We start from the raw sequence: 12,003 nt of genomic DNA, 5'->3' as shown, positions 1-12,003 counted from the left end.
AGTTCTCTCCCACCTGGGGCCCCTGAGCCCGGGGCCTTGGCAGTGCCTCTCAGGCCTCTGGGAAAGCCTGCAATCAGGTTGCTGTCCTTATAGCAGACTCTCTTCTAGGCTGGTAAGCAGAGCTCTGTGGACACTCTGTGTGGCCAATTGGACATAGATTTCTCTGGAAGCTCAAACAACACACTGTTCTGTCCCAGAATTATAGAGCTTTATTGCTAAGATTATTTACTGAGTGCTCTTCTCTCTGGCAAGGACTAAACTGGTCACTTTAGGGACAGAGAGATGGAGTTGCAGAAAAGCTATAGAATCACCACATAGTGCATTTTAGGTGAAAAAAACGATTGTAAAATCATTCATGAAATGGGATCTTTTTTTGTTAAAAATAATTATAGAGAAACTGTCAGAGGGATAGAAATATATATATTAGCAGGTGTGGAAGTACAAATGGTTTTTATTCTTTGGATTTTGCAGATTTTTTTGAAATGACCATTGGTTAACTGAGATTAATAAATAATTCAAAACATTAATGTGGACACTGATTTCTACAATTCAAGACAGAAAATGATCAGAGCTATAAATGAAATATAAGACACCGTGAGATTTCAGAGGAAGGAACTATGATCAAGGATGACTTCTCAGCCAAAGGCACAGCTAGCTCAGGCTTTCTCAGTACCCAGGCCCCAGAGTTTGCTTAAAATGAAGCCTCCTTGGCAGGGGGCCCTAGGAATCTGTCTCTGTCACCTGCATTTCAGGTGGTTCCCGTGTCAGAGGGCCAGCTTTGATGCACTCCTGATAGCAGCCCGCTGGTGCAGCCGGTGGTGATTTCAGGACACATATCCTTCTAGAGGCCTCTGGGCTATGCTTCTCAACCCCAATACACAGAAGGAACGTCTCGAGAGCTTTCATAACTCCCAAAGCCTGGGCCCCTCCTGAGCTCAGAGCAGTTCAATCGGATTGTTTGGAGGTGGGGCCCCAGCTATGGGTATTTTTTAAATCTCCCCAGAAGATTTAGATGCGCAGTCAGGGTTGAGAGCCACGGCTCTGAGGCTCTCCTGAGGCCGGGGCGTCACTTCGTTTCCCTGGAATAGCCCCAAGTTAGGGTAAAGCAGTGCACACGGTGGGGGCTCCACCTTGACTTGTATTGACTGTGTGCGCTGTCCCAGAATCTGGGGCTCTGGGGTATGCAGACACCAGCTCAGAACACACAGGAACCATAGCAGTCAGCTCTGTATCCCAGGGCCCCTGTACGAAAGGTGCTGCTGTTAACAGTAATAGCTGCTCGTATTTGCTGTGTGTTTTACCATGTGCCAGACACAGACATGAGCTCCTTTAATTTCATAGCAACTTTACAAGGTAGGTACTATTATCTCTCCCATATCCAAGTGGAAACTGAGGCACAGAGGAGTAACGCCCAAGGTTTAAGAGGTATTAAATTCTGGGGCCAGAATTTAAACCCAAGCCATCTGGCTCAGAGGCCTCACACTTATTACTCTGTACCGCGAAGTAAATGCCCATTGAAAAATAAATTCATGAGTGAAGAAGACTGTCACTCACCAATCTGGTAGCCCCAGGGCCTGACAGTAGGTGCTCTGTAAATGCTGGTGAATAAATGCTCCTACTTTAGTAGGGCCCTGGGACCACGGGCACCCAAGACCAGCCCCTCCACTCTTTCTCCCTCTCCCCCGTCTCAGCCCAACTTCCCTGCAGCATAAACAGCGAAGTCAAAAATAGCCATCTAATGACGTCAGGGGAACAAGGTCATCTGAAAATTGCCCACAGCCACTGGATACCTTCCTATAGGATCAAGTAGCAGGAGGGTACCCCAGGCTGGTGCAGCTGTTCCAAGAACAGGAAATGTCCCAGGAGCAGACTTGGAAGCACTAAGGCAGGCAGGCCTGGTGGGGGTGGGGGACAGACACAAACACATGGAAGAGGAGAAGCAAGACCTAAGAGCGGAGTAGGGACCCGAGAGTTGAGAGTAATTCGACTTTTATCTGCACCAGAAGTCCCTCCATTCACATGATCCCAGGAAATGGCTCAAAAAGCGGGGAAGGCGTGTTCTGTCCTGTTGCACAGGCCGGCTTCCCCGCCCACCAGGGTGCTATTTATAACACTTCAGGTCCGTTTGCTAAACTGAGTTACCATAAGAACCAGGGGATGTGTGGCAAACTGAGCGGTTGCTGGGAGAAGAGGCCCTGTGTGGGATGCTGCGGGTGCCCAAAAGAAGGATGAGGAGTGGGCCGAGCGAAACGCCTCCTGGCTGCAGGCGCTTGGCATTCTGACCACCTTGGCGATCACTCAGGCCTGCTGAGGCTTGTGACTTAACTGACTGGCAGCTACCACATCCCCGACAGGAACCCAAGCATCCAGCACAGCCTGAGGAGATGCCTGCTGTGTGAAACTGAGGAGGACCTGTCTTTGGCCTCTGGGAAGCTTAGCTGGAGGTTCCCACAGCAAGGTCAAGAGTTCAGCGCAGGCCCCAGCCCGAACAGCCACCTTCACAAAGAAACTTGCTCTTAAGTCTGAGTTGCTGGCCCTGGAGGGTGACAGAAACAATCTCTTCTTCACCCAAGGTTCTCTGATCAAGTCACTCAATGCTAAAATGAGCCAGGAGAGCACAAACGCCCATGTGGCCTCCTCTCTGAGAAGTCTCCCCGTTCCTTTTGCTGGTTGGTAACTAGCAGCTGCTGGCCCTGTCCTGTTACCTTTGGGTAAACAGCAGGGGCTTCTGGAAAGCCCTGGCGACAGAGAACCCCCACCCGCTACAGCCAACTCTACTCAGATGCAACTGATGTGGTAGGAAGGGCACTTGAGGACAGAGAGGCCTGAATTCAAATTCTAACTTCACCACTTAACTAGCATTGTAAGTTTTGGAAACTTAACTTTGAGCCTCAGTTTCCTCTTCTGTCATATGACTTGCTGGAAGGACATAGGGAAAAGCATTCTTCCCTCCATCTTCAGTCCAGTTATAAAGTCTTGGTTAAGGAGATAGATACTTACTTGACAAACTCAGTAGCTCTCTTGCGTAACATGAACAGTCTGCACAAAGGGACTCCCTAGGGAGCTATGGAGGAAAGAGGTGTTCTTCCCCTTTGGACTGGCTCGTTTGGCTGGGCACTGAGGGCCACAGGAGAGAACGACTGCTGGCTCCCTGACCCAGAGACCTGCAGGTCCCTCTCCTGGTGCAGTGGTCCTCACACTTGGGCATGCCTCACAGTTCCCTGGAGGGCTTGTTAAAACATACAATGCTAGGCCTCATGTCCAGAGTGTGGGGGGTGGGTCTGGAGTGGGGCTGGAGAATTTGCATTTCTAGTCCCAGTTATGCTGATTTGCTGGTCCACAGACCACACTCTGAGGACCACTGTCCCGGCCAAGGTGCTGAGCTTCCAGCCTGCCAATCCCTACTCAATTGTCATGAGGCTTCTGGGTAGGTCGGAGGGTTTGGGTACTTGTGTGAGGAAAACAAAAACATTCAGACCCCACTGTCAGTACAGCTAATGTTTCAAGGGGAGGAAGATGCATAAAATGTTAAGCTGTTTAGTGACAAAGGGTGGGTACTGGCAATCTCTCCCCACTTCTGCTTGCTCTGTGTTGCTTCCTGTATTCATTTTCTATTCTGCAGTAACAAATTACGAGGAAAAAAGAAGCTAACAAGCAAATAAGGCTCAGTGAACCAGTGTAGGCACCAACCTCCAGCCAGTAAGAATGAGATTTCTACAGGCTCAATTCAAATCCCTCACCCTCTTGGCTTGCACACACTCCCATGTAGCCTCCTCCTGGGACTCTCCCTGCTCCTTTCCCTGGCTGTTAACTAGCCGCTGCTGGCCCTGTCCTGTTGCTTTGAAAAAACAGCAGGGTCTTCTGGCAACCCCTGGCGACACATACCCACTGACGATTAATTCTGAATAATTCAATCGACATGCTCACAGACACAAAACCAAAAGCCACTCTCCCAATTCTCGATCTAGGGCTCATTCCACTGAATAATTTTGTGTTCCTCCTGAACCCTGTGACATTTATCTCAAAACAATCCAAGTCCCTTTGACCACGAACACTGTAAAAATTGAACCATGGTGGAGAGAAACAGGAGACCCCCCCCCCGCAGCATCAGGTTTGCCTGTGTTGTCCTTTGCCTCTAAGAAGAGAACCACCAGACAACTTTACACCTTGGAAACGCCACGGACGGGAGGGACTTCGCGCAGCAGTCTGTAAGAATTCACTGAACATTCTGTGCAGTCTTTAACCAGTTCCAAGGTCAAGAGAAACATCAGAAAATATGTGTGTGTGTCAGAGGACATTATTCAGGGATTAGTCCCCTGGAGTGATCTGGGCTAGATTTCCGCTTCCAGAACAACCCTTGGAGAGTCCTCAATGAGATAGCACACTGGTCTCCAGCATACTTCGCTGAAGTTCAAATGGAAATCCAGGGGCAGGAGAGTTTGCTAGAGCTGTCCTCTCACAGTGTCTGAGCAGCTGGTTATAGAATATAAATGCAAATGTACGGCCGGTGTAGTAAGAGCAAATTCCCTAGAAAAAAAAAGTCTGAAAATATTCAAGCTGAAAAGAGCCTTATTAATCTTTTTAGCTCAATCTCCTTGTTTGGCATATGTAGAAACTGAGGTCTAGAAAAAGTGAATGACTTGTTAAACGTCGCCCAGCGTGTCAGTGACAGAAGTGAGATTACATTCCCTACCCCTACTTGTCTCCAAAGACACATCACAGCCACCACAGCCCCAGCTAAAGACAAAGGGTGTTCTCCTTTCGAATCTGATCTAAAGGCTTAGAGACAACGTGTGCCTGAAGATGCAGAGTTCTTTAAAAGAACATATAGATATAGAGTTCTCTCGGAAGGGTTTTGCTAAATGCCAATAAACTTTTTCGCTGGGCATGAGAGCCAGTAACATTGATGTCACATCAGGCAAAAGGTGTATGCCAGAATAATGTCATTAGCTACGCTTTTGAGAAGGGCTTATATTTCCTTTTAATATTTTAACTACAAAGACTAAGTGGTTTGAAACAGTCATTTAAAGATGAGACAGACCATGATACATTAGAGGGAAACAAACAAATAAAGACAAATCTAATCCATAAATACAGCCTAGGATAATTCTTTGCAAAACAATCATTTTTCAACAGAGAGAAGCAAACTCAGAACAGTATGCTGCTGTTAAAATTGGTATTTACAGAGAACATAGTAATATAGGAAAAATATTGGAGTCACTACTATGCTAAGTGAAAAAAGCAGAATACAAAATATATATACAGGAAAACCCTACATTGTAGAAGAACATACAAAAGTTTTACATGCCCACAAAAGAAATTATACAAAGAAACATCAGTGTTTAAGGTGGATGATGGGACCATGGATTTTTAACTTTCCTCCTATTATCAGGTATATCCTGAATTATATGTAATTAACAATAAGCCCCAATTTAAAACTGAAAACAACAATGTTGGAAGAATTTTGCATAGAGCAAATTTAAAGTCACTTTCTAGTCACTTAGTGGGTTTTCTATGTGACAGAGATTGTGTGCATGAGTGCCCATGAGTGAAAGTCAGTGTCAGGCTAGAGACTTCCGTCTCTCCTTAACCCAAGCAAGCTTGAACAATGCTGCCCAAATTGCTTTTCATATTATAATTTATGACCACTGACTAGTATCTTGACCAACTGCAAAACATATCTCCCACCCTTGCTCCTGAAAGACCTGAGAAAATACCACTGGTGTCAAAACAAGCTGGGCAACAACACTTGGCCACAGTTCATAACACATTCACACACCTGCCTGTGAGATTCTGGGATACCAGTCCCATAACTACTACATGGGTCTTGGCAGATCAGACAGGCCAGATTTTTCTTTCCTTTCTAATAAAAGTTTAAAGAAAAGGGAGAGGGCAATTGGAGCCTTCGGGTTAGGTTTAGTCTGGTGAAATAGTTCCTAAATAAAAGCGAGCATTTTCCTACGCCTTTTACCCTTACCCCTCCAACTATGGTTTCTGACAGTGAAATGTCAGCGTTCGTCAAGCCCTTTCAGGAAGCTGATACCTTCAGCACATAAAAGCCATGCTTTTGGTCTGAGTCCAGCCTCTTATTCTCTTAACAAGAGAAGAGCAAATCCCACCAGAAAGACGTCAGTAACCTTCACTGCAGCACTAGGAAAGAGTGGGTGTGCAAGAAGACACAGCAACAAGGAAAAAGTATGTTTTTGCCCCCGGGCGTTTTTGTAGCAACTGCACTGGCTTCAGCTGGATAACAAATTGTCCTGGAATTCTTGGCATCAGAGCAAACATGTCAGCTCCCTGGTTACGCTTTCGTCACCGCTCAAAGTACCACACACTTTAACCTCCCTGCTCTTTCCATAGGCCTGGGTTTGTCCTGTATCCAGGAAACTTTATATGTTGTCTAAATTGAGCATCCTAGCAGGCTGAAAGGCAGATGGCAGGTCAGAATTCAGAATGTTGACCGATTCCTACCTGGATCCATACCACCAAGCTGTAACTCAGCCTGCCTGTGCAGAAATAGGAGCCCAGCCACATGGCTAACAGCTTTTTAAACTGCTACCCTCAGCAATGAGGAACTTCCTTAGCAGACAAGATTCAGAAGGGAACTGAAAAGAAAGTAATGTCAAGATTTATCTAAGGTGATACACAGGTTTACCAGATACTCAAGCCAATAAGCCCCCAAGGCTCAGCTAAGCCAGGAGCTAAAAGACCAGGTGTTGCTGACCTGCCCTTGAGTCCTTGGGACCTCAGGTCACTAGCTGGGATATCATGTAGAGGAACTAGACCCCACTACAGGCCTGCCTCTATGTCACTAGATACTTCTAAGAGGCTTCATACTTCAGTCAGGGAGGAAGCCAGGACATGCCCACAGCAGCGCCCAAACCACATCATTCAATGCAGAATATGTGAAAAGAGCAAGGTACAGAGTGTAGAGTATGACACTATTTGTGTAAAAAGGAGAGAAGAAGTAGAAATATGTATATGCAGAAGCCACTTCTGCCAGGGAACACACCTGGTGGCACTCTCTGTGGAGAACTATGCAGCTAGGAGAAAAGGTAGAAGACTTTACCTCAGTAGGTTTTGAATTCTGAACCATGTGGATGTGTAACCTTTCAAAGAACAAATTAAAAGCAAATGCAGAATATTATAATCTTATTGTTTTAAAAAAGAAAAATGCTCTATAACTCTGTGTATGTACCTAAAAAATATTCTGGAAGCATACACAACTATTAACTATAGGCGACTCCTGGGGAATGAGAAGAGGGGCAGTAAAGAGATCACGTTTTATTCTATGTTGTCTGTACTGTTTCTGTTTTTTCCAAAAGGCAGTACTACTTTCCTTAGTTTTACTTAAAAAAAAAAAAAAAAAAAAAGTGAAAAAACATCCTTAAGAACTGCAACCTCACATCCAACAAGAATCTCTAAACTCCCTTGGCACTTGCTCTGTCTCAAGTTACTCAATCACATCTATCTTGCGTTACAATTACTTATGTACAGGTCTTGTCTCTGCTAAATGCTAGAGCAACTGCCAATGCAGCCCGTCTACCACTCAAGCTCCACTTTCCAGGGACAAAACTCTATGGAAAAGAACTGGTAAGAAAATAGCAGTCAAGATGGCAACAAAGCGATTACACAAGAACAGAACAATCAACCAAAGTTAGGGTGAACAGTAATATTAAGTAGCACAAGACTATTAGCACTGGGAAGCCATGATCAAGTCAAAACAGCGCTGAAAACAAAGAGCTCTTCCCAGAAATTATGGAAATTCCAACAATTTGCACGTGTGCATGTGCTAGGAGCTTTGCAAAATTGCCAAGCAAAGCATGACAGCCAGATTTCTCAGTAGAATACAGTAAATTCCTATCAGAGGACATGTTTTTTTTTAGGACAATTTCAGAGTGACCTCTAATGTTGAAAGAGAGGCCCCCTGTAGGACATGGCCTGAAGAGATAAAGAACCTGAATTTTACGGTAATATAAAAGCAGAGAGTTTTGAGTTTCGGGGGAAATGGGAGGCAGTACTAGAAAAATAAAGGTCGTATGAGGTGGACCAGAGAGGACTCAAAACTAGAAAGATTGTGCTGAGTAGAAAGAGTGCTACTGGGAAAATGAGAAATTCTGGGAAGCAAGAGGCAATGGATGTCTGCATCTTAATTTTAAGATATTCACTCTGAAATAATGTAACCCATTTGTTGCCTCTAAAAAACTGTCACATATTACCACCCTGGCATGGGCATCTAGAGGAGGTAATCCAGAATGAAGCAAACGGGATGGAAGGATCCCATAGGCCCATAATTCTCAATAATGCTCTTTCCCAAACCTTTAGCTTGAGGGCCAGATTTATTCTCTTACCTGAAACAATCAAAAACAAAAAACAGACAATGAAAAAATGATATTGGATAAAAATATGTGAAGGACCGTGAACTGTTAGAAGAGAACTGCTGATACGAGGTAGGAAAAAAAGCTACACAGGACACAGAGAGGGTGTCTGAAAAGAGGTGACCTGAAAAAAAAATGAAAGCCCCCCGAGAATCCACAAGAGATATGAGGGGTTGAGGAGAGCTGGATATTTGAGTATAAGCGATGGAGAACTCTGTCTCTGGGGCTGCTACCTGAGTGTCTTCCTTAACTCCTCTTTCTCTCCTTCCATGTCCAATCTATTAGCAAGTCTTGTCAGTTACTTCAAAATACATTCAGAATCCAACCATTTCTCACCACCTCCACTGCCACCACCCTAGCCCAAACCACTATTAGCTCTCACCTGGAGAACTGCAAGAACCTCACCTTCCTATTTGCAACCTCGCAGACCCCCTTTCCCCACCCGCCTACTCTCCCCACAGCAGTCAGGGAAACATGGATCACCTGACGGAAGAGGACAGTTACTTGCTTATTGTCTATCTCCCTTCCTGAAAGGTAAACTCCATGAAGACAAAGTCTATTTCTGCTCACTGCTGTATTCCCAGGGACTAGAACAGTGCCAAGTTATATAGAGTTAGCACTCAATTAATATTTGTTAAAGAAATAAAGATTCGTGGAACTGTATATAAAAACTGCATATCCTTTTTGCCCAGAAAATAAAGAAACCATATTTTGCATCAGTTTATGGGCCTTTAGGAAGCCCAGGGATCTGAAAATCATATGCTGCTGAATTATAATGGCTTGTACATAATGCTCGCTGAATAAATGAAAGGAATAGAAAATAGGTTTAATATCATATTTGGTGCCTAGGACTGGCCTGAGCAGAATATGGTTGTTATTATATCTCACGGCACAGGAGTAGATGACTAGTACAGAGTAGGGTTCATAAATAACGTCGAGTCTAAAAGAAAATATATGATTTAACATGGACCTAGCAAATTCTGTGCCAGCTACAATAAATACAGAGACGACTAAGAATTTTGTCTTCAAGGACTAAGATGATTTTAAATATCTGTCTCCCTTCTAGTTTGTGAATAAGTACAAGTAACTCTTGGTGTAATTATTGTGCTAGAGAGATATATACAGGAAACATTTGGGAGGCACTAAAAAGGAAGTGATCATCCTTACCTGAGGAGGTCAGGCAGTCAAGGAAGGATTTGTAAGAAAGACATTACTTGAGCTAAGTCTTATAAGGAAGAGTTTACTAGATGAAAAAAAGCACATTTAGGGAAGAAGGCAACAGTCTGTGCAAAGGCATCACACACGATTGCCTTTCAGAGTGGTTTCTGGGAGGGAGTCAACAAATATGGAAGGATATTGACACAGGCAGAAAGGGAAAGCCTGTGCTTCAAAGCTGCTGGACCTTCCTCTCAAAGTACCCATTTCTCCAATAAAACGGGACCTCCAAAGAGGATAGACAAATTTAAAAATACCACCATTACAAAATCAGGGAGGGGAAGACAAACATATTTCTTCTTCCAGTCCAGGCTACTGGGGGACTTAAAAATGTGCTGCACGGCGTTCCGTTATTATCAGCACAGATAAGAGAAGAATGTGCCTTCACAGCAGCTCTGCCCAAAGCTTGCGGATGGCTACTGAGAGGTTCCCCATCACTCCATGCAGTCTTTTTGTTGTGCAGTTAATGAGGCTTTCCCCCTCGTAGCAAACAGCTCCTTAAAATTCATTTTGTGCAGAGAAGAGGAAAGAAATCTGATATCTTGATTGTTCCTCATTGAAGCCATGACTTAAATCCTATCTCAGTATTTAACTATCTTTATTTTCTGATTAAAATAGAAAAAAAGAGTGAAGAAAGGGACCATAGAAATTACACTGTTACTGATATAGACTTTAAATTTTAGTCAGAGTTAAGACCCATATTAAAGGTCAACTGATGGTTCAAAGGAAATAACTACATGGAGTCTGATCGAGACATATATGAGTTGAGTCTCATTATTAGCCTCAATAAAGCAGGAAAACAATTCTCAACAAAATTAGAGTTCACACTTGTCAGGTATGCTCTGTCGGGCATGGGTAGGTAAAAGTCTGGAGAAATGGGTTCTCTCCATGCCCTGGGGACAAAGAAAGAAGGCTTCTGGTTTGAAGCAAAAAGTAGCTCCTATTCCCAGGTGGTGTCTGCCGAGTTCAGCAGTGGAATCGGGCGGAGAACTTGGGAGATACAGGCACAGTCAGAGGCTGGTCACTTGACTTTACCTCCACACCCTGGTATTTACGTATTGGGTTTGCTTTGTGCACCTGCAAAGTAAGAAAAATAAAGTTACCACTAATACCGATGTTAGAAAACTATGCTTATACTTAACCTATCTCCAGTTTCATTGTTTATTACTGGGGTATGATGAGGCCTTACTCAATTGTAGCAGAGAAGAGATACATGTTAAGAGTTTGCTAGAGTACAATCTTAAGCTTGAGTCTTAATATTCACCAAAAGTATAGACAAAACAAAAACAAAAAAACAATAACTAGAAGGGGTCACTGGGAGAAGGTCCCATCCATCCTTCCAGGCAGTCTAAAATCAATCCTGAGTCAAGGCAGATTAACAGAGAGCTAACTAGCATTGACTGAACTGTGCTGTAGAATGCTGCAATCGGCCAAGTGAGAATCACTGTAAGAAACAGCTCTATGACGGGGACAAACAGGTACCAAGTGTTGAAGAAAATTAATAAAACCTGAAGGTGGAAAAAGGGCTAATTGTGTGAGTATATCTGAGGTGGAGACTGTATTATTTTTTCATCCAATCAAAAACAGTAGCTTGAATTTTGCCAAGAAGTTTGTCCTTTTAACAGTTTGTCCTTAGAACCTTCCCTGCAGTCACAATCGCCTCTGCCAACCGCTGTGTGTGCTGCAGCTTAGCACTTTTAGATGAAACCTCAACAACTGCTATATTTCTATATTCATCTTTTTACTAATCATATGAAGTTCCATCTAAGACTGTCTTCTTCCTCATTAATGCAGTTAATGCAGCTTGCTGCTCTACTAGTGAAAAAATTCTTAATGTGAATTAACCTTTCTTTTTGGTTAATTTCTAATTTCTAAATCATTATGCTAATGCTAGCATGGCACCTGGACCGGTATGCACTATAACGCAAAAGAATCTGAGTCAAGTATTAAAAGAAAAAGAAAAATACAGATATTGCCCAATTCCTGTCCTTCTCTAACTATGTATTCTTGTCTAATTGTAAAACACATTGGTTTTCTTAAGCCTTAAGAAAATAATAAAAGTTAAATAATGCATCACTATTTACAGTTATGTCACACGATTTCCTCCTTTTTCCTCCTATGAAGACCTCTGGAAGAAAGTCTGTCCACAGAATTCAATACTAGGATAAATTAAATTTGTTAACAACTAGTTTGTATATATCTCATGAACATTGTGAGTTTCGTTAACTGACAGGTTGGTTCCTAAAAAAGGCCCAAATTATGGATCAAACTTAGCAGATACATGCATCACAATGTATAAAACTTTAGCCTCGTTCGCATGTCAATGTTATCACCACCCTTGGTTGGTGTGATTTCCTACTGTCACTCATCTTTGCAGGCCACCTTAGATCCTTTCTGGAACAATGCAAGG

At 43.5% G+C, this 12,003-nt stretch overlaps 1 protein-coding gene across 1 annotated transcript in view; it reads right to left on the bottom strand.

The window, feature by feature from the left end:
- Positions 1-5,107: 5,107 nt before the first annotated feature.
- TPX2 (TPX2, microtubule nucleation factor) overlaps positions 5,108-12,003 on the bottom strand; it is a 52,110-nt gene continuing 45,214 nt past the window's right edge. The window contains exon 17 of the mRNA XM_023523290.1: positions 5,108-10,670. Within this exon, the coding sequence (XP_023379058.1) occupies positions 10,560-10,670 (111 nt within the window). The 3' untranslated portion in view covers positions 5,108-10,559. The remainder of the gene's footprint in view (positions 10,671-12,003) is intronic.

Source organism: Pteropus vampyrus, unplaced genomic scaffold (genome assembly GCF_000151845.1).
Source record: "Pteropus vampyrus isolate Shadow unplaced genomic scaffold, Pvam_2.0 Scaffold388, whole genome shotgun sequence".
Lineage (NCBI taxonomy): Eukaryota > Metazoa > Chordata > Mammalia > Chiroptera > Pteropodidae > Pteropus > Pteropus vampyrus.
The sequence above is the reverse complement of the archived record's forward strand: the minus strand, read 5'-3'. Positions and strand labels throughout refer to the sequence as shown.